At 38.3% G+C, this 20,268-nt stretch overlaps 2 protein-coding genes across 2 annotated transcripts; one reads left to right on the top strand and one right to left on the bottom strand.

Moving 5' to 3' along the window:
- Positions 1 to 1,710: 1,710 nt before the first annotated feature.
- On the bottom strand, positions 1,711 to 13,920 carry crtac1a (cartilage acidic protein 1a). Its single transcript, XM_079616265.1, has 14 exons — positions 13,783 to 13,920; positions 13,193 to 13,389; positions 10,877 to 11,073; positions 10,662 to 10,798; positions 9,589 to 9,745; positions 8,873 to 9,007; positions 8,659 to 8,795; positions 7,626 to 7,762; positions 7,466 to 7,548; positions 7,282 to 7,382; positions 6,536 to 6,704; positions 4,564 to 4,709; positions 4,363 to 4,405; positions 1,711 to 2,007 (listed from the first exon to the last, which is right to left on the bottom strand). Exons 2-14 carry the CDS (start codon positions 13,381 to 13,383, stop codon positions 1,997 to 1,999), a joined length of 1,644 nt encoding a protein of 547 aa, XP_079472391.1. The 5' UTR covers positions 13,384 to 13,389; positions 13,783 to 13,920; the 3' UTR covers positions 1,711 to 1,996.
- Positions 13,921 to 14,325: 405 nt separating this feature from the next.
- Positions 14,326 to 20,114, top strand: r3hcc1l (R3H domain and coiled-coil containing 1-like). Its single transcript, XM_079616315.1, has 8 exons — positions 14,326 to 14,421; positions 15,421 to 15,903; positions 15,997 to 16,184; positions 16,270 to 16,340; positions 17,093 to 17,188; positions 17,310 to 17,450; positions 17,563 to 17,623; positions 19,103 to 20,114. Exons 2-7 carry the CDS (start codon positions 15,427 to 15,429, stop codon positions 17,613 to 17,615), a joined length of 1,026 nt encoding a protein of 341 aa, XP_079472441.1. The 5' UTR covers positions 14,326 to 14,421; positions 15,421 to 15,426; the 3' UTR covers positions 17,616 to 17,623; positions 19,103 to 20,114.
- Positions 20,115 to 20,268: the final 154 nt, after the last annotated feature.

The following is a 20,268-nucleotide window of genomic DNA, read 5'->3' on the forward strand; positions in this document are numbered from 1 at the left end:
GAATAAAATTATAATAATAAGTTGTTTAACATTTATTTTTATGTTATTTTAGATAATAGTTTATATAAAAAGTCTCATATCTAGTTCTCAATGCAAATAATTCCTCATATTTGTGCATTTATTAGAACAGTAATTTACATTTTACATATTTGGCAGACGCTTTTACCCAAAGCGACTTCCTTTGCAATTCAATTTTTTTTTACTTAAAAAAAGTCTAAAAATGAGAAATGATAACATGCATATTTAGGTTACACTTTATTTGAAGGTGTCATTGTTGCAGTGTAATTATATATGCAAGTACTGAGTAATATTAATTAACATGTACTTAGGGTTAGGGAGGGTTTGGTTGAGGGTTAGTTGCATGTAATTATGCATAATTTACTGTTATTACAACGGTAAGTACATGTAATGTAAAAAGGACACCGTAAAATAAAGTGTTACCATATTTATATTGATTTAGTGTCTTTATATTGATTTGGGTGTCCCTTACAGAGTCAACAGGTAAGGTCCTGGGATAAAAAGACGGTCCGGATGTGAGCCGACGCTATGTTGCTGTCTGGGAGCCTTTCACTTTTGTTCACTGGCCATCTTCTCCTTATAGAGACGAACATTCATGCAAAAGCGCTTTACAGCACCGCTGTGCTTTTCGGTCTCTTGAGGTCCAAAACTTGGAGGTCTGTCTTCATCATCATCATCTTCATCATGCTGACCGAGAGAATCTAACAGATCCTGTGAGACTGAGCAGAACACGGAGACCCAACGCTGTCGCCTCGAGGAACACACTCAGCACTGAGACCAGGACCAGGAGAAGCTCAGGAAGATGAAGACCAGAACAGGCAGGAGAGGAAGAGGCGTTGCGGCTGCTCTCGGACCTGAAGCCACCGCTAGAGAGAGAGAGAGAGAGATGGAGAGAGAGAGAGAGGATGATGATGATGATACAGTTAAAGTATGAGAAAGAAAGATGGCGATTCTGATGTGGAAAGGAAAGAGGAACGGGTGTGAAAGGAGCCGGTGGAGGTTCAGGTAAAGTCTTCAGGGAACGTTCTGTCACACTTCTCTCAAAGTTATCAACAAGCGTTCTTCGAGTACCGTTAAAAGAGCATTTGTTCAACGTTATCTGGTCTTTAATAATGTTAGCACAGGAATGTTTTAGTTGGACATTAATCTAAAAAAAAAAAACTTGTTTCAAGAACGTTCAGAGAACATCCAGAAATAGCGTTTTCATAACTTAACGCGAACGTTAGCAAAACGTTCTTGGAACATATTTTTGGTTTGCATTTTGCACCGAATATTAGGCCGTTTTGTATTATGTTATACCATGGTCTGGGTGAATACTCGATTCTGATTGGCTGCAGGGTGTCCATTAAAAAGTGATGTAGGACACCTAGTAAAGTAGTTCTAAAACCGTTAGATTTCGATTGTAAAACTAATTAAAATATAAACTAATGTTTTAAAAATGTGTTATTTGGCAAGTGAACATGGTATAAGCGGGTTCATGCCCTTCGAGGTGTCCATTGTCAGGTATTAAAGGACTTCGGCGGAGACAACCGTCCGACGCGCGCCTCGCCGTCGTCTATTACAAAGGACACCTCGAAGGGCATTAACCCTTACACGTTTTATGATGAAAATACTATTTTAGTCTTTCTATGTCTAAACATTACATATAAGTGTTGCTTGACATTTCTTTGTAATTATGGACAGAATCACACTCACACTGCGCTCACAACCGCTTTATTTTTATTGCACACCATTTCCATGTTAAGTAAACAAGTTGTTCTAAAAAATATATGAAAAAAACCCCAGAAAACAAGATGAACATTTTCAGATTTAGTTAGCGCTGACTAGCGTTTTTCCCTTAGAAATGTAATGGAGTAACAGCACAAGAGTTAGCAGTGGAAGATTGTGCGTCTGTAGTTGAATAAGTGAAGAGTTTCATCAGACGTCTGACTTAATGATGATGAAGATGAAGATGCCCGTAATGTCCAGTTGAAAACACTCAGCCGGTCACTGTTTGAGGGGCAAGAGAGACAACATAAATATTTCATTGCTTTACAATTATTCAAGCATAATTAATGTAAGAATAATTCACAGAAGCCATCATATTCTTAAACCTTATCGTCAGTAAATCAGAGCAATTAAATATGCAAAAGACATAACAATTTTTTTTTACATCATTACATCGTTTTCAGAGTATAAGAAACAAATGGTGAGAAAAAATCTTATTTTTTCATTATTAATATTTTATATGTCCAATGTAGGATTCAGAAAATGAAATTAGAAATGTTTTTTTTATTATATTTTTATATTCAGTCAATTTTCTTTCTATAACTTGTCCTCTGTAAAAGATATGAGAATAATGTTGGTAAATGTTCAGAAAATGTTTATATTTAGCATGCATACTAGAGAAAAGAGGGAAACTTCCACCTGAACCAAACTATGCTCAAAGATTCGTATACAAAGATCCTCAGCTATGATTTAAGGGATATTAGAGAATGATTTTATATATTATTTAACATTGCACAATATTTGTGACAAACATGGCCAAAAATGGGGATTCCCATATAATGTATACATTCATTGTCTCTAATTTGCATATTATGTTCTTAATGTGTGCATTATGTGTTCTTTGGGTAATACGTAATGAAAAATAAGAAGTAGCGTTAAATAATGAGAGTAATAACTTGGCAACATTTTCATAATATCTCATATTCCATCGAAATGTTGATATATAATTTCTTCCCTATCCACTTATTATGTCCCCCTAAAATGCCTGAAAGCATGCAGTAAAACTGATGCATGTCTCATAACAGAAAGTCATATCCCACTAAAGTGTCTTGAGATGTTCATTGACAACAAACAATATGAAAATTAATCAGATTTAAATGATAATTAAATATGATCATATCCCTATAATAGTGCTGAATTTAGTCATTCGGTTAATATCAGTCATATTTAAAGACCGAGTAGGCCTGACCGTGCTCTTCACACACCTAGACTGTGGCTTTATATGGTCTCAAAGAAATTTGCTACTAGGATATACAGGGTCCAAAATTATTATTATTTTCACAAAATGCCTCAGTTTTAGTCATCTAGAAAATGCACGAATTGTGCACTATTGTTAGCCTGGGTTTCCCCATACTGCCTTTGCGCAGCGCGATTTTATTCACGCTGAAAGGCAGTCTGGATACCATGGACCAGATTTTCGCCTCATCTAGGGAACCAATCACAGAACGGGGGGGGGAGCAGCAAGACGATGACGACACAACTAAGCAGTTTGTCCATATACCTTCGACCCTCATGTTTATCTTGCACAAACGGCAATAGTCGCTGAACGTCATTGTTTACACAAAAATATCTTACCCATCGTCTTCTTCCTTGTCTAATGTCTGTCGCTCTACATACGTCTTCTGGTATAATGGAAACGATTGGCTATGAGCGTACAGGCGCTTTTGATAGACATTCTTACCACCCAATAAACGGCGCCGGGCATTCGTAAACCACGCCTCAAATACGAGAAAATGCACATGTGGTTCCCAGACCCAGGTCTCATTGAGAATTGGGTCTGGTGTTAGACAGGCTACACTATTGTACTAAAAATATATATGTGTGTCCTATCACAAAAAGATTATAAAATGTTTTGGCCACATTTGTGACCCTGGACCACAAAACCAGTCACATGGGTACATTTTTTTAAAATTGAGATTTATATATAATCTGAAAGCTGAATAAATAAGCTTTCCATTGATGTATGGTTTGTTAGGATATGATAATATTGGGTCGAGAGACAACTATTGAAAATCTGGAATCTGAAGATGCAAAAAAATCGAAACATTGAGAAATCTCCTTTAAAGTTGTGCATTTATGTTCACGATTGTGCTGCATTCACTCACAAAAATACATGTTTTATAAATTTACGGTAGGACATTTACTAAATATCTTCATGGAACATGATCTTTACTTAATATCCTAATGATTTTTGGCATAAAAGAAAAAAAACGATAATTTTGATCCATTCATTGTATTGTTGGATATTGCCACAGATATATGCCGACAATGTTACTCGGTCCCAAACCAGGGATCGATCCCGCCATCAATCCCGGGATGTGTTTGCGTTCACACAGAAGGCACTCTGGCAATTTCGTGACAATATCCCGGGATCGCCGCGCTGTGTGAAAGGGGCTTAGGTTGCTCTCTGGGATATCAGCAATGGTCATATTATAATTCTTATCATTTAAACCATAAACAGTATTTACAGAAATGCTTTTTCACCCATTTAACCCCCATTTGGCACATGTTAATTTTGGACCCCTGAGGATGTCGTTCATGGGTGATAATAATAGGCTGATAGTGTGGGGATCTCACCTGCACAGCGGCCGCTTGTGTTCACTGTGAATCCCGCTCCACACTGCAAAGCATCAAGGCAGAGTATTTAGTATCGCAACACTTTATTCAAGCATTGAGCGTCTGTGCTTTGTTCTTGAATCTCTGCACTATTCCTGATCTGCATTTCTGCCAGTGTAAGCTGTGCATTGACTCCTCCTCCTCATTTGCATGCACCCGTACCTGTGCGTCAGAAGTGAGGGCTGACTCCTCCCCTTCTTTAGGATATGCGATCTCGATGACTGTGTTCATCTCAGCAGACTCGAGTGACCGAGCGATGGAGCGGCCATCCGGCCAATAGACTTCAATGCTGGTGGCATCATCGGTTCCTAAGAGCCAATGAAATGAGGCCATGAATCTCATATGATAATGAGTGTGTTAGAGCGATACAATTATATTTTATAATTTTATAAAACACCCTTTAACTACCGTTCACATGTTTCCCACACAGCAACATAGTGTCGGCCCAGGGGCCTCATTTATAAAACTGTGCGTAGGATCCTTACTAAAAGTGTACGTGCGCCCGAAAGCCAAAAATGGCGTACGCTAAAAAAAAATCTGACTTATAAAACCGTGCGGACGCCAGAACCTGCGCAGAATTCACTTTATAAATCCCAGTCAGCGGAAGATTGTGCGCACATGCGTCTCCTCCCCGAAATAACCATATATGAGCTTACAACGCCTAGTTTTACTATGCATATCCTCATCTGCATATCATTTGCATATGATTATTCAGCCACGTGATAACATGTTTAACGGTACAAGACATTAGGAAAATATGAAATACGGATGTGCCGTCACATTACATTAATAAAAACCATTTAGTAGCCTATTTGCCTATTGCTTTTGAATAAATAAATCAAATAGTGTAAAATACATTTCAGAGAAAGTTTTTCTCAATCTTTTCCAGCTGGTCAAATAATATTTTAATTGATTTATATTTTTAATGGAAACAGATAGACGGTAGACCTTGTTGTGCTATTAGGCTATATTTGCACAATCTGCTATTATCATGATAAGCAATTATCTCTGTAGTTAAAACATTGAAACACAGCATGCCAGAGGAAAAATGTTCAAAAGCATCGCATCCACGACAAATATTTATATTTATTGAATTTTTTTTTTTTTTTTCTTCTCAGTAAATTTCATGTTTATGTGAGAATGGCATATGTAATCTAAATGTTTATATCAGAAGTAAAACATAGTTTGAATAATTTTTTTATTTAAACTGTTATTTTGAACATGCACTGTATTTATGATTAGGACTCATAATGAAGATTTACGGTTTTACTTAGTCTGCCGTTAGATATATGCGTCAACGCGCTCGCTGGCGCGGACATTTAAGGTGTGGATATTTGCTTGTGATAGGCTTGGTGAGTGAAATTATATTTGTATTATCTTTCTGTAAATGTATAATTCTCTTTAGATTTTCTGTCTAAAAGTGACCAAAAATACATAACTCCAGCTCACCATCGGTGTCGCCAAACATCTCCGTCTCCAAAACGTTCGTACGCATGGGTCAGAGTTTGCGTGCAGGTGCGCACATTTCCCCGTCAAGTTTGTTATTATAAATCACAACTTTTGCGTCGGAAGTGGCGTACGCCTCTCTCAGGCCTGTTTTGTGCGTACGCAACGGTTATAAATGAGGCCCCAGATCCGGCCCACATCTTACACACTTAACGGATCTGGGCCGACACTATGTTGCTGTGTGGGTTTTAATGTTTTTGAAAGAGTCTCTTATGCTCATCAAACCTGCATTTATTTGATCAGAAATACAGTACCATAATATTGTGAATATATATTTTCTAGTTGAATATATGTTAAAATATAATGTATTCCTGTGATCAAAACTGAATTTTCAGCTTCATTACTCCAGTCTTCAGTCACATGATCCTTCAGAAATCATTATAATATGAGGATTTAATTTTGAAACATTTCTGATTATCATCAATGTAACTTTATAAATGTCACTTTTGAGCAAAACGAATGCGTCTTTTCTGAATAAAAGAATTACCCCCAATGACCCCAAAAGTTATAACAGTAATGTGTGTAGAATAAAAAAGCTTCTTCTACACTGAAACGACATATACCAGGTGTAAAACTACTTAAAAGAAGACAAAATGATGGATTTGGCTTTAAAATAAGAAGCTTGTACCTAAACCGAAGTGAGCCACGGGCTCCATCTCGCACAGATACCCCGAGCCTCCGTCAACGATGCGAGTGTGTGCGCCGCTGTGTTTCGTGAACATCACCACCTTCGCTCCACGAGCAAACGCCCCGAACCGTGTGCGAGGAATCACACGCAGCCACTTATTGCTGGAGCCCTGCGGAAAGGACATTAAATAGAGCTGAGATTACAAAAAAAATTATATTTATATGCAAAACAGGCATATGAGACCCTTAAAATCTCATATGCAAATATGAGCAAATCGCATCCTCCTGAGACCCATAAAAAACTAAAGTTTTGTCAATTTTGTTGTCCCCACTCCCCCCAAACAAATATTAAGTAAAGATCATGATCCATGAAGATATTTAGTAAATTTCCTACCGTAAATATATAAAACATGTATTTCTGTGAGTGAATGCAGCACAATCGTGAACATAAATGCACAACTTTAAAGGAGATTTTCTCAATGTTTCGATTTTTTTGCTCCCTCAGATTCCAGATTTTCCAAATATTGTCCTATCCTAACAAAGCATACATCAATGGAAAGCTTATTTATTCAGTTTTCATATGATATATACATCTCAATTTAAAAAAATTGACCCATGTGACTGGTTTTGTGGTCCAGGGTCACATATTTCCAATTGAAAAATGTATACATATAGGCTACAATAAGGACCAAAAGTCTGATATCAAATTGTCAGATTTTTCGTTTGTAAATAAGCTTTCTGGCGTACCTGGTTGGCCTTAAACACAGAGATGGGCTGTGAGGCGCTCTCACCGTGAGCCAGCAACAAATCCAGCAGACCATCACCATCAAAGTCTGTGACTGTGGCACCTACAGTTATTAAGAAAGAAATGAGGCTGTCTATTCACACAGGAAGTGGCTCTGGTCATGTGATGTTGGTCAGGTGGTCTCACCTGTGCCCCGGCCCTGAGGCTCAGCGGCGTCTCCCACATCCAGCTCAGTGACGTCCGGGTCAGAGCTCTGCTTCCTCGACACCCTAAACACCCACAAGGCAGTGTTGTCTTAGTATTATTCATATTTACATTATAGTGCTTGTTGAAGTAGTGGATGTACCTGAAGATCCTGTTCGGGGCGTTTCCTTGGTAAGCAATGTTATTAAAGAAGACTTCAAGCTGGAGATCGTTGTCGAAGTCCGCAGCGATGACGGTGCGAACGGGTGACGGAGTGGCGAAGGCCCGCGTGGCGACGTCCTGCAACAGCACAACAGACTCCTTCATTTCTACAGATTTATATAGATGCACACTGCGAATAATTACTTGCCGATTTTAAACAGGTTCATATTTGAAAGAAAATGAAAAAATAAATCTGAAAATATAGCTTTATCAAAGATATGAGTGAAGCTCATTAGGACAAACTTTCATGTTAGCTTGACAAAGCTGTATTAATGTGTGAAAGTTTTCTAAGCTTTACATTTAGTGAAGTGGAAAGAAAGACATTGCTAGCATGAATTAATGTTTTAACACATTGCTAGCATTAGCATGTTTTTCGATCATGTTTTAACAGGTTGCTAGCATGTATTGCTAACATGTTCTAACACATTGCTAACATTAATTAGCATGTTCTTATCATGTTTTATCACATTGCTAGAATTAATTAACACATGTTGCTAGCATGTTTTAACTAAGGCTGGGGGAATTAACGCGTTAATCTTTGCGATTAATTTGAGATGTTTAACGCATTTTTTTTTAAAAATTACACAATTAACGAGGCACTTTTTTTGCCTCGTTTTAATGACTTCCTGTTGTCATGATGGAGAAGGACAATGATAGGGTTTTAGGAGGAATGTTTGCATTTAAAAAGTTTTTTATCGATTCCCAGCCCTAGTTTTAACACATTGCTAGCATGACTAAGCATGTTTTACCATGTTATTAGCATGATTTACCATTTTGCTAGCATGTTTTAAAATGTTGTTATTAGCATGATTTTACATGTCGCTAGCATGATTTAACATGTTGTTAGCATGAATGAACATGTCGCTAGCATGATTTAACATGTCGTTAGCATGAATTAACATGTCGCTAGCATGATTTAACATGTTGTAAGCATGAATTAACATGTCGCTAGAATGATTTATCATGTCTCTCGCCTTGAATCTCTGCTTGCTGTCCTGCAGGTACAGCCGGTGTGGGCCGTTCCAGTTGCCGTAAACGATATCCGTCTTTCCGTCGCCGTTAAAGTCGGCCAGCGCCACACCTCTGCCATGCTGATATCGGTCTTCAACTCCTGCCATCACAACAGAAGACATTAGACTGAGGTCGGACTGGCAATCATTACTGTGAGTATGAAGTCCGGTGTCTCACCTGCACTGGCCGCCACATCTTCGAAGGTTCCATCCCCCTTGTTCTGGAACAGGAAGTTGGGTCCATTCTCATTGTCACAGAAGATGTCAGATCTTGCGTCACTGAGGATTGGACCGACAACTACACCACGGCCACCTTATAACATAACATTCTGATTTATAACATGTTCCTAGCATGTTTTATCACATTGCTAGAATTAATTAACATGTTGCTAGCATGTTTTTACATGTTGCTACTATGTTTTAGCACATTGTTAACATTATTTACCATGTTGTAAGCAAGTTGTTAGCATGATTTAACATGTTGCTAGCATGATTTAGCATGTTGCTAACATGATTTAGCATTTTGTCAATGTGATTTATAATATTGCTATCATGTTTTAACATGTTGTTTGCATGATTTACCATGTTGCTAGCATGTTGTTGATTTAACAACATGTTGCTAACATGATTTAACATTATTTAGCATTTTGTTAACGTGATTTACAATGCTGCTAGCATGTTTTAGCAGGTTGCTAACATTATATAGCATTTTGTTTGCGTGATTGATAATGTTGCTAGCATGTTTTTTGGAACGACAACTACACCACAGCCACCTAATAACATAACATTCTGATTTATAACAATAGTATTTCAAACTTTTGAACGCTAGTTTATATAAAGTCTTACACATATATATAAACGAACATGAGTTTTGTCGCCTGTGTCGTCTCTGACCTGTGTACTTATTGACGTTGACTTGCGGCGCAACATCGGACAGAGCGATGACGCCTTTCTCCACATCACTGGCGGCCTCGTCCATCTCTATGAGCGCGTGCGGCCCCACGTTACCGCTGGCGTAGTTCGCCACGTAGATTGAATATCGACCTGTTCCCTACAGCAGCATGAAGGAATTAAAATGCAGTTCAGTGTGTGTGTGTGTGTGTGTGTTCAGTGTGTAGTGTGTGTGTTCAGTGTGTAGTGTGTGTGTGTTCAGTGTGTGTGTTCATTGTGTAGTGTTGAGTGTGTGTGTTCAGTGTGTAGTGTGCGTGTTAAGTGTTTAGTGTGTGTTCAGTGTTTAGTGTGTGTGTAGTGTGTGTGTTCAGTGTGCAATGTGTGTGTTTAGTATGTGTGTTCAGTTTGTAGTGTGTGTGTGTGTGTGTGTGTTCAGTGTGTAGTGTGTGTTCAGTGTTTATTGTGTGTTCAGTGTGCAATGTGTGTTCAGTATGTGTGTGTGTGTGTGTGTGTTGAGTGTTCAGTGTGTGTGTTCAGTGTGTAGTGTGTGTGTGTGTGTGTGTGTGTGTTCAGTGTGTGTGTTCAGTGTGTTTAGTGTGTGTGTGTTCAGTGTGTGTGTGTGTGTTCAGTGTGTGTTGAGTGTTTAGTGTGTGTGTTCAGTGTGTAGTGTGTGTGTTCAGTGTGTAGTGTGTGTGTGTTCAGTGTGTGTGTGTGTTCAGTGTGTGTGTGTGTGTGTGTTTACAGTGTGTAGTGTTCAATGTGTAGTGTGTGTGTGTTCAGAGTGTGTGTGTTCAGTGTGTAGTGTGTGTGTGTTCAGAGTGTGTGTGTTCAGTGTATAGTGTGTGTGTGTGTGTGTTCTGTGTTCAGAGTGTAGTGTGTGTGTTCAGTGTGTAGTGTTCAATGTGTAGTGTGTGTGTGTGTTCAGAGTGTGTGTGTTCAATGTGTAGTGTGTGTGTGTTCAGAGTGTGTGTGTGTTCAGTGTGTGTGTTCCCTACAGCATGAATTAATTAAATATTTGTGTAAATATGTATTAATTATTTGCACAGTAATTAATAAGGAGATGAATAATTAAGCACCTTTCTGTCGACACAAGCGACGGAGCGTCCCGCCATGCGATTGGCCACTCCCCTCCGCACGTTGATGTCATCACCGAGCAGATCCTCGAAACGACCGTTGCGGAATTTGAAAAGTTTGTCTGCGTACGTCGCCCGACCTTTCAGAGAGTTCAGATCGGTTCGATTAGTCAGGGCTGGTGTCGCGGGTCTGTACGGGACACGTGTTTTCTGCGTACCTGAGAAGGCGTTGTTGGTGTTGAGGAAGTAGATCTCCTCTCGGCCGTCTCCGTCCACGTCGCAGGCCGTCACTCCGATGGCGTTCCCCTGCGGATCTCTCAGGCCGTAGTAAGGAGAGCTGCGCTCGTCCACCGCTATGTTCACTAGTCTGTTCTCGGTGCGGTCATACTTCAGAACCAGGTTTGGACCGTTATACCTGACAATGGACAAGCCTTAATGGGTGGCCCTCATGAAACATGTCCAGGAAAAATATTAACGATCTAAAAAATAAGCTTCATTATTTATAAGACATCCCATCCTGAAAAAAAACTAATTCCCAGGAGATGATGATTTATTGAAAATAATAAAGTTTGTAAATAATGTTAGTGTTTGCTTTAGTTTGGCTCTTCTTGGCGCTTCAAGTAAATTAGCTCATCATTTTTGAGTTGATTTAAAACTTGATAGATGTTACAAGAGGTTACTTACAACCTGAGTATTGGTAACTCAATTTTACAAGTACTTATTTCAGTGAACTTAAAGATGTAAGTACACTGAACTAATTGTATTAAGCTTGTTCACAGACAACAGAAACCCTTTAAATCCCAACATAACATTAAACACTAGGAAGCCAAGAGAAATACTGGAGATAATCTGTTGGGAATTTATTGGTTATACCGTAACATCACCATCGAATATAGAAAATTAAATAAAATATACTATCATATTCATTTGTGTAAGCAGCAAATGGGATGTCTGCGCTATCTTTGAGGAAAACATTATTCCTTTTCAATTTGTAGATAGATACCCACTAAGCAAAATTATGTCCAAAACACGTCTTTTCAACGTCTTTGTCGCAAAAGTCGGACGTCGATAAGACGTCCACTGAGGAGCCAGAATGAAAGTTTTTATGACGTCTTTTTTTGACGTGTTCTGCACGTCCGATTTAGACGTTCATCGAACCTTCGTACAAGATTAAAAACTAGTTCAGATGTGGCCATTGTGGACATATTTTCAACATCATGTATGGTCTCATTTAGACATACTCACTTTGACTATTGCTGTCAGATGATCTTAGTGAGAATTAACAGAGGTTTAGATGTTGATATTTGTTTAATTTGAAGTGTCACCATTTTGTGATCAGTGTTTCCTTTAGTTGGGCTCTTGTTCCCGTAACTTCTACTTTAGCTTTTCTTTGGCTGCTCTACTTGTGTGTTTGTAACCCAATGGTTGTTGCAGAGAAAGCCAAGAAAAAGATGTTAATTAGCTCAGTGTTGTTGATGACATAACCATCACAAAATAGGTATCTAATATTGTATTTAGAGTTTTGTGTTTATGTTTGGCATTCATAACCACCAACGTGGTGGAGTTGCAATATTCTTGCCAAAAGCATTAAAATGATCACTTGTATGAAGGTAGAACAAAAGCATGTGCACATGATGTTTTGAGCACATTTATAATGAAGTCACACACAGACTTAGATATTTTGGATATGAATCACAACAATGGTGACAATCAAAACAAAAAAGCTTGGGAATTAAGGTACCCATCATGCATTGCAGAATGAAGCTTTTTTTTATTGTCACCATTGTTGTGAATCATATGCAAAATATTGATGTCTGTGTGTGACTCTATTATATAATTGCCCAAAACGTCATGTGCACATGCTTTTTATACACCTTCAAATAAGTGATCATTTTAATGCTTTTGGCACCAATATTGCAGTTCCAAAAGGTTGGTGGTTATGATTGCAAAAGCATCTGACAACATTAGATGTTTGTTTTGTGATGATTTCATCATCAATAATCTGCAAACATCAGATCTTACCTAATATTTGCTTTCTCTACCACAACAATTGTGCTTTACAAACACACAGTTAAAGCATTCAAACAAAAGCTGAAGCTATAGGAAAGGGGACCAAGAGCCCAACTAAAGCAAACACTGATCACCACAATGGTGACACTTCAAATTAAACAAATATCAACATCTAAACCTCTGTTAATTCTCACTAAGATCATCTGACAGCAATGGTCAAAGTGATTATGTCTAAATGAGACCATACATGATGTTGAAAATATGTCCACAATGGCCACATTTGAACTAGTTGTTAATCTTGTATGAAGGTTCGATGAACGTCTATATCGGACGTGCAGAACACGTCAAAAAAAGACGTCATAAAAACTTTCATTCTGGCTCCTCAGTGGATGTCTTATCAACGTCCGACTTTTGTGACAAAGACGTTGAAAAGACGTGTTTTGGACATAATTTTGCTTAGTGGGTAGAGCGATAGATTATATGAAATATAGATTATGATAGATAGATAGCTGGAGTATCTTTACCCGGCCACCACCACCTCCAGATCCCCGTCTCCATCTACATCTGTCACCGCCATCCCATAATTCAGCTGGGTGGGGTTGTGAAGAGCATCCGGAGGCAGAACTGTTTGCGTGTTGACGGAGAACATGGGCTGAGCTTGAGAGACAGCAGACAGACCCAACCCGAGAAGACACGCACACCACATCCTCATCATCTCCACCTGTCAATCAAACATTCTTACAGTATTTAATAACAGTATAATATGAGTCACATCTAATATGTGTATGTGAATAGCTTAATGACAGAGAAAATGACACACATTTGCAATTTTATTTAAATTAAACTAAAAGAAAGAAAGAATAAAGGATGCAATTAACTCAGAGCACAAATATAATTTTATATTAAAGAAAACAAACAAACGAACGAACTTTCAGACAGAAACTATACGCAAACCTAAGAGACGTTGTTCATGCATTTGCAAGTCATCACCATCACCACAAAAGAAAGACGTGTTATTTCAGCTTTACAAATAATAATCATAGACTGTATAAAAATAATAATGTGCCATATCCACTTGTCGTGCTGACTGTGCTGGATTATAAAGGATACTTACGCGTCCAGAGTTTCCCAGAGTCAAGTGGCTTGACTCAAACGCTTGGAAAATGATGTTTGTAAAATATCCCTGTTTTGCGGACCTTACACAACTTCAGTGCAGCAGCCTTACACAAGCGCTTGTGTAAGCGACTGTCCAATCACTGTCGAGCACTTTAAACTCTGTGGAGGCTCGACCAATCACAAACCCGCAAGAGAAAAGAGGGCGTTAACCCATGCAGATGTGTCACGTCCCTAACAAAAACAAACAAAACCTCAAATAATACATTCACAGACTTGAAATAAATTTAGTTGACTAAAAAATAACTATGCTTGCATGTATCGTTTATGTGTTTACTAAGAATAAATTGAATGTAGCGTTTGTTACTGAAACCCATAAAAGTAACATGGTCCTCTTTAATCGTGGCCATGCCAAGGTCATGATTACAATGACTATGGTCATGATTTTCTTAGTTTAAGAAGGAAATGATACACCGTATGTATGTTATGTTCGTCGCTCATGCATCTTTTTCCTAAACTACACTAATAAACTACAACTACCACTGAAGGATTTCCGACTGTGACGTCATGACGTCCGCCTTACGTCTCCAAACATCCGGTCATGGTTTCAATGTTTCGGCGAGCTGAAAAATATTGAGATGTAAGTAGAATTATAATGCGAATAATGATATTAAAGCTTAACATACTACCCTGGGAGATTTTGCTGTTACTAGTAGTACTGCATAGTTGTTTTGGTTTCTGAATCATGTTACGCTCAGTAAACCTGTGTTTATGTTATATAAATATGAACTGAATAACGTTACTGCTTTTGTTGTTGTTGTTGCAGATAGTATGTAAAACACTGTGAAGTATACAACAGGAAACATTTTAAACAGTAGTATGCTTCATTCTTGTCTGTTAATCGTTTTATTTTACATTGCAATAACTATCTTGGAAATTATAATTATTTTGCATTTTTCATCCGAAATGTACTTTTATGAGAGATTTTTGACAGTCATAAAAGTGGTTACAAAATCAAGACAGTGTATGTAACACTGGGAAATAAAGAGTCAAGTTTTGACAAATGTAGTATGCTATATATCGAAATTATCGAAATATCGCAAATGTATATATATGTACAGCTTGCAATAACTGGGGTCATAAACAAAAGACAAAGATTTGTAGCTTTAATAAGTATCAGGATATATTTAATTCATACAGTGAAAACTAAGCAATGTTTTATTTTTACATTTTATGATTCAGTATCTTTTATTAAATAAAGCTAATGTAGGATAACCTGAACCCCTGAGGTTTACACTGATGTTATAATAACACTTCTTACGCTACAGTAAAACACTGATGTTCACTTTCACAAGTTATAAGGATGTTTTCTTGTCATAAAAAGAATGTGAAACACATGTAGGTTATATCATTTTAAATATATTTTAAAGTTAATTTAAGTTTATTTTACACACTTTAAGCATTATCGTATCGCATATCGAATATCGTATTATTTAAATGAGTTATCGCATATCGCATTTTTCTTCAATATCGCACAGCCCTATATTCTATACATACAGATAATTTATAGTATACATTCTGCATATTTTGAGTAGTAAGTTAGTAGGCTATTCTAAACACACTTTCCGTTCACACACAGATCCCTATGGAGACAGAAGCATCCCAGCCAGAGGAGGGGTCCAAAGCGGCTCCCGCTGCCCGAACTAAGAAGCCCACTATGGACGTCTACGTGCCCAAGAAACGTCAGGCTGAGAAAATAGACCCCAAAGATAAGCCTCAGACGGGAGACGACAAGAAATCCAGACCCAGGCCTCGGTACACCGACAAGGCCCGCAAGAACAAGAAGGATAAAGCCAAAGCGACCGAGACCCCAAACGGAGAGGTAAACCAGGAGCAGGAGCCGGATAAAGAAAACCTAAACAAGCAAACAGAAAAAGAAGAGTCCCGAGATGACACCACAGGCAGAACTATGAACGTACCAGACACAAGTGCACTAGAACATGAAGAGATGCCAGAAGAAGAAGAAGAAGAGGAGGAGGATGAGGAGGATGATGAAGGAGAAAACTGGGATTCTTTGTTTAATGATGATGGTGACTGTCTTGACCCCAATTTGATGGAGGAGGTATGAGCTACAAAGATGATTCAACTGTGCTAAACACGGTTTTGAGTGAAACGCCATGACATAGTTAATAAGATGCTCCTCTTCCGCTTTCAGATGTCACTGAAGGAGGGCCGCAAGAAGGCGTCTGCACAGGACCCGCGCTTCGACTACTATAATTGGTCGCCGGAGGATGATGAAGAGGTGGAGCTTCGGGACGACGAGCTGTCCCACATCGTTGAGATCTACGAGTTCCCGTCCGAGTTCAAGACGGAGGACCTGATCAGATCCTTCAGTGATTTCCAGTGCGTGAGTCTCTGATCATGAATCTGACGGTCCAGAAACGGCTGCTGTTGTTCAGCGTGTGTGTGTGTGTGTGTGTGTTTACAGGCAGAAGGGGTTTGACATCAAGTGGATTGACGACACGCATGTTCTTGGCTTGTTCTCCAGTGCGATCGCAGGTCAGTGGGTTTTCCTGGTGTTGTGGATCGCATTATGAGGCTTGTAAGGTCTCCGCCGTCAATCGCTGGTGGAGAAATGGCTTGATGCTTTTAACTTCTGTGACGTGAAAATGAAACCGAGTCTGAAGATTAAAAATATCAGGTTTAAAATGTTTACATCATGATCTGAGAGGAGCTTTATTGTATGTCTTTAACAAATCAATTGTTGAATTTTGATTTAGAAACAGTCCATTTCTTTTTGTTTTTAACTCTTACCCCGCCAGCGTTTAAAAAAAAAATTTATTTGCCAGTCACCGCCAGTTTTTTTGATCATTTTGACAAAAGTTTCATGGCCCCCAGAATATTTTGACCCTGGATCACAAAACCAGTCACATGTCGCACAGGTTTATCTGTGGCAATAGCCAACAATACATTGTATGGGTCAAAATTATCGATTTTTCTTTTATGCCAGAAATCATGAGGATATTAAGTAAAGATCATGTTCCAAGAAGATATTTAGTAAATTTCTTACAGTAAATATATAAAACATGTATTTTTGTGAGTGAATGCAGCACAATCGTGAACATAAATGCACAACTTTAAAGGAGATTTTCTCAATCTTTCGATATTTTTTGCTCCTCAGATTCCAGATTTTCAATAGTTGTATCTCGGCCAAATATTGTCCTATCCTAACAAACCAAACATCAATGGAAAGCTTATTTATTCAGCTTTCAGAATATTAATTGTAATATTAATTGTGTGTGTGTGTGTAGCTCGTGATGCTCTGAGGATGAAGAACCCCATGATGAAGGTCAGGCCTCTCTCCAAATCATCAAACGCCACTAAAGCCAAAGCGCGCAGCTGCTCCGGTACTCTTCCTCTTCCTCTTCGTCTGTTTTTTACTTGTGTTTGAACTGTTTTGGGCATTAATCACAATTGAATTGGTTGTTTCTTGAATCTGCAAAGCTCAAACGTGATTTGTCTGTGCAGATTATCTGCTGCCGGCTAAAGAGCGTCCTCAGACGAGTGCGGCTCTGGCTCGACGGCTGGTCATCGGCGCTCTGGGCGTGAAGAGTAACCAGACCAAGGAGGACCGAGAGGCCGAGAAGAACAAACTACGGCAAGCCAAAGGTGACATCATCATTCTCAGCTGTGTTTTTTTATTTGCTAGACTGGTAAATACATTTCTGAAAGATGATTTATTTCAAAAAAAGATTATTTATTTGATCTGTTTTGTAATCAGAGCAAAAGCGTTTGGCCGCTAAGCAGCGTGAAGACGCCTGGGAGGGAAACTGAAGATACAGGTTTGTGTTTATATGAACTACAGTCACACCAAAAATGATTCAGACATCAGATATAATTGTTGTTGATATTTTGTACTAGTGTGTGCAGGACACTGTAGTTCATGTAAGTGAGGAGGGCAAAATAAAGTAAACTGTGACATATTATACCCAAAAATTCTTCATACAGTACATTCTTTAATTGACATTTTTACACACAGACTGAACAAAATGAAGCATTGCTTGGTAATCGGTTGAGCTAAACTGGTATTATCTAATTGTGTAGTAGTTCACTTTCAAAAAAAAGTTGCTGATAATTTACTCACCCCGATGTCATCCAAGATGTCCGTGTCTTTCTTTCTTCGGTCGGAAAGAAATTAAGGTTTTTGAGGAAGACATTTCAGGATTTTTCTACACAGAATGGACTTCAATGGCAACCATCTATCCCAATGTTCAAAAGATGTGTCGACACGATCCCAGTCGAGGAATAAGGGTCTTATCCAGCGGCCATTTTCTAAAAATATATATATATATACTTTTTAGCCACAAATGCCCGTCTTGTACATCTCTGAGATGCGCCACGTATTACGTAATCACGTTGGAAAGGTCACGTGTCACGTCATCCGTCTAAGTTATTTGTCTGTGTACTCCGCTTCAAGAAGGTAGGGAAGGGCGGAAAACTCATTTTCTCCTCCAACTTAAAAATTGTCCGACATCTTTGTTTTAATTTATTTTTTATTTTTTTCGTGACCTTCCCAACGTGATGACGTAATACCCTGTCTCAGAGATGTACAGGACGGGCAATTGTGGTTAAAAAGTATCTAATTTTTATTTTTATTAGAAAATGACCAATCGTCTTGCTAGATAAGACCCTTATTTCTCGAATGGGATCGTGTCGAGACTTTGAAGCTGCATTGAGACGGACATTTGAACCTCCTTTTGAACATATACATACACTGATTGGCTTCATCACGGTCTCCTCTCCACCAGTAAGCTGGTGTGTGGTGCGCAATATGGCTGCCGTCGCATCATCCAGGTGGTGCTGCACATTGGTGGTGGTTGAGGAGATTCCCCCGTCTATGTAAAGCGCTTTGAGTGCCGAGAAAAGCGCTATATAAATGTAATGATTATTATTATTATATAACATATAAAAATATAAACTAAATTGCTTTTCGACTGAAGAAAGAAAGACATGGACATCTTGGATGACATCGGGGTGAGTAAATTATCTGGACATTTTTTTTTTTTAAGTGAACTATTCCTTTAAATTGAACAACTGACAGATATTCAACATAATTCATCTGTGATAGACAGTCTAACAGAAGGATGGACAAAAATATCCACTGATTTGATAACTCGAGTTCTTGTCATATTTTATTACCATTTTCTAAACTATAGCGAATAAACTGTGATAATGTTGAAGGTGTCTGAACAAATTTTGGTTTGACTATAAAGCTTTTGGACTGTGCGCATCAGTTCATGTCTCTGGGTTCGGGTCTGCAGGTGTTGGACCTCGCGCACGGGTTTGAGAGACGCGTCCCGTTCTCAGTGGATCAGGACTTCTGCCAAACCAGCACGGACTGACCCAAAGCCACAAGAACAGGGGAACGGCTTCATCCAGGCCAAGTGTGAGACTCACACGCTAACTTCAACAGGGATCATTTTATATCTTTCCTTGAGATTTGTCTTGAACTGAGAACTTTTCCCCATAGATGTTTTTGATTGTTTGCAGGTTTAGAACAAGCCATTTTAACGTTTTTTTTTTCTTATTGTTGACTTAAGCTAGATCACATCAGTGTGAATTAGGTTTTCTTGTTTCGGTTTCCATTCTTTGCTTCAGTAAAGAGATATTATTACGTCGAAACTAAGAGCTGATGATGCCTTTCATGTCAGTTGTTCTTCATGTGGACTTTCTTTATCCCTAACTTAACCTGTTACACGTCAAAACAAAAAGAAAAATAAGGAAAAAAAAGGTTTTGCTTAAAAAGAAAATTAACGTAATTTAGGACCATTAAAATGTTTTGCATTTTCTTGCCAAAAATAAATAGATATCATTTTTGAATAAAGAATATTGAAATTAACAAGCATCACGGTCATGAATTTCAGATTTTTCAGTTGCATAAAAAAAATACTGTATTTTGTAAATCCCAATTGGGAAAAAACTCAAAACTAATCATAAACAAGTAATATTTTTTTTACGTTGATTTTTTGTTGTTGGTAAGAATGTGACATGAGGCTGAAGTCCATTGCTTAATATTAAATAAAATGATATTAAATGAAACATTTTGCTTAATGCCAGTCAAGCCTCTTGTAAACCTTCAGCACTTTCTAACGCAGAAAGTTTTTGTTTAGTTTATTTCATTATTACTGATGTGTGATGTCAAAAATATTCTGTTAGCATTTATCTCCAAAAGATTTTGTTTAGGTGCTAAGTTGACTTTAGCAGGTCTGTTGTTCTCTGGCGTTGGTGCACATGAATTCCCAGGTGTGATCTCAATAAAAATGTTTAAATCTTTCTCTAGAAAATCATTCTTATGGATATACTGTGCGCTCGTCTGCGTCGGTTTTCCCAGTGAGTGTGTGCAATTCCTCGATAAAAGTTTAGGCCCGTTCATACCGATAACGTTTGGAGAATAGGCAAGTTCACACCACAACTATAACGAAAACCA

The sequence above is a fragment of the Phoxinus phoxinus genome, assembly GCF_949152265.1.
Source record: "Phoxinus phoxinus genome assembly, chromosome: 6".
Taxonomy (NCBI): domain Eukaryota; kingdom Metazoa; phylum Chordata; class Actinopteri; order Cypriniformes; family Leuciscidae; genus Phoxinus; species Phoxinus phoxinus.

Coding starts and splice junctions, on each gene's coding strand:
- crtac1a (XM_079616265.1), bottom strand. CDS start 13,383: ATGATGAGGATGTGGTGTGCGTGTCTTCTCGGGTTGGGTCTGTCTGCT. Junction 9,008..9,588: donor CAACGTCAATAAGTACACAG/GTCAGAGACGAC, acceptor TTATGTTATAAG/GTGGCCGTGGTGTAGTTGTC. Junction 4,710..6,535: donor CGTGGCTCACTTCGGTTTAG/GTACAAGCTTCT, acceptor ATTGGCTCTTAG/GAACCGATGATGCCACCAGC.
- r3hcc1l (XM_079616315.1), top strand. CDS start 15,427: ATGGAGACAGAAGCATCCCAGCCAGAGGAGGGGTCCAAAGCGGCTCCC. Junction 17,189..17,309: donor CAAAGCGCGCAGCTGCTCCG/GTACTCTTCCTC, acceptor TTGTCTGTGCAG/ATTATCTGCTGCCGGCTAAA. Junction 17,451..17,562: donor CAAACTACGGCAAGCCAAAG/GTGACATCATCA, acceptor TTTTGTAATCAG/AGCAAAAGCGTTTGGCCGCT.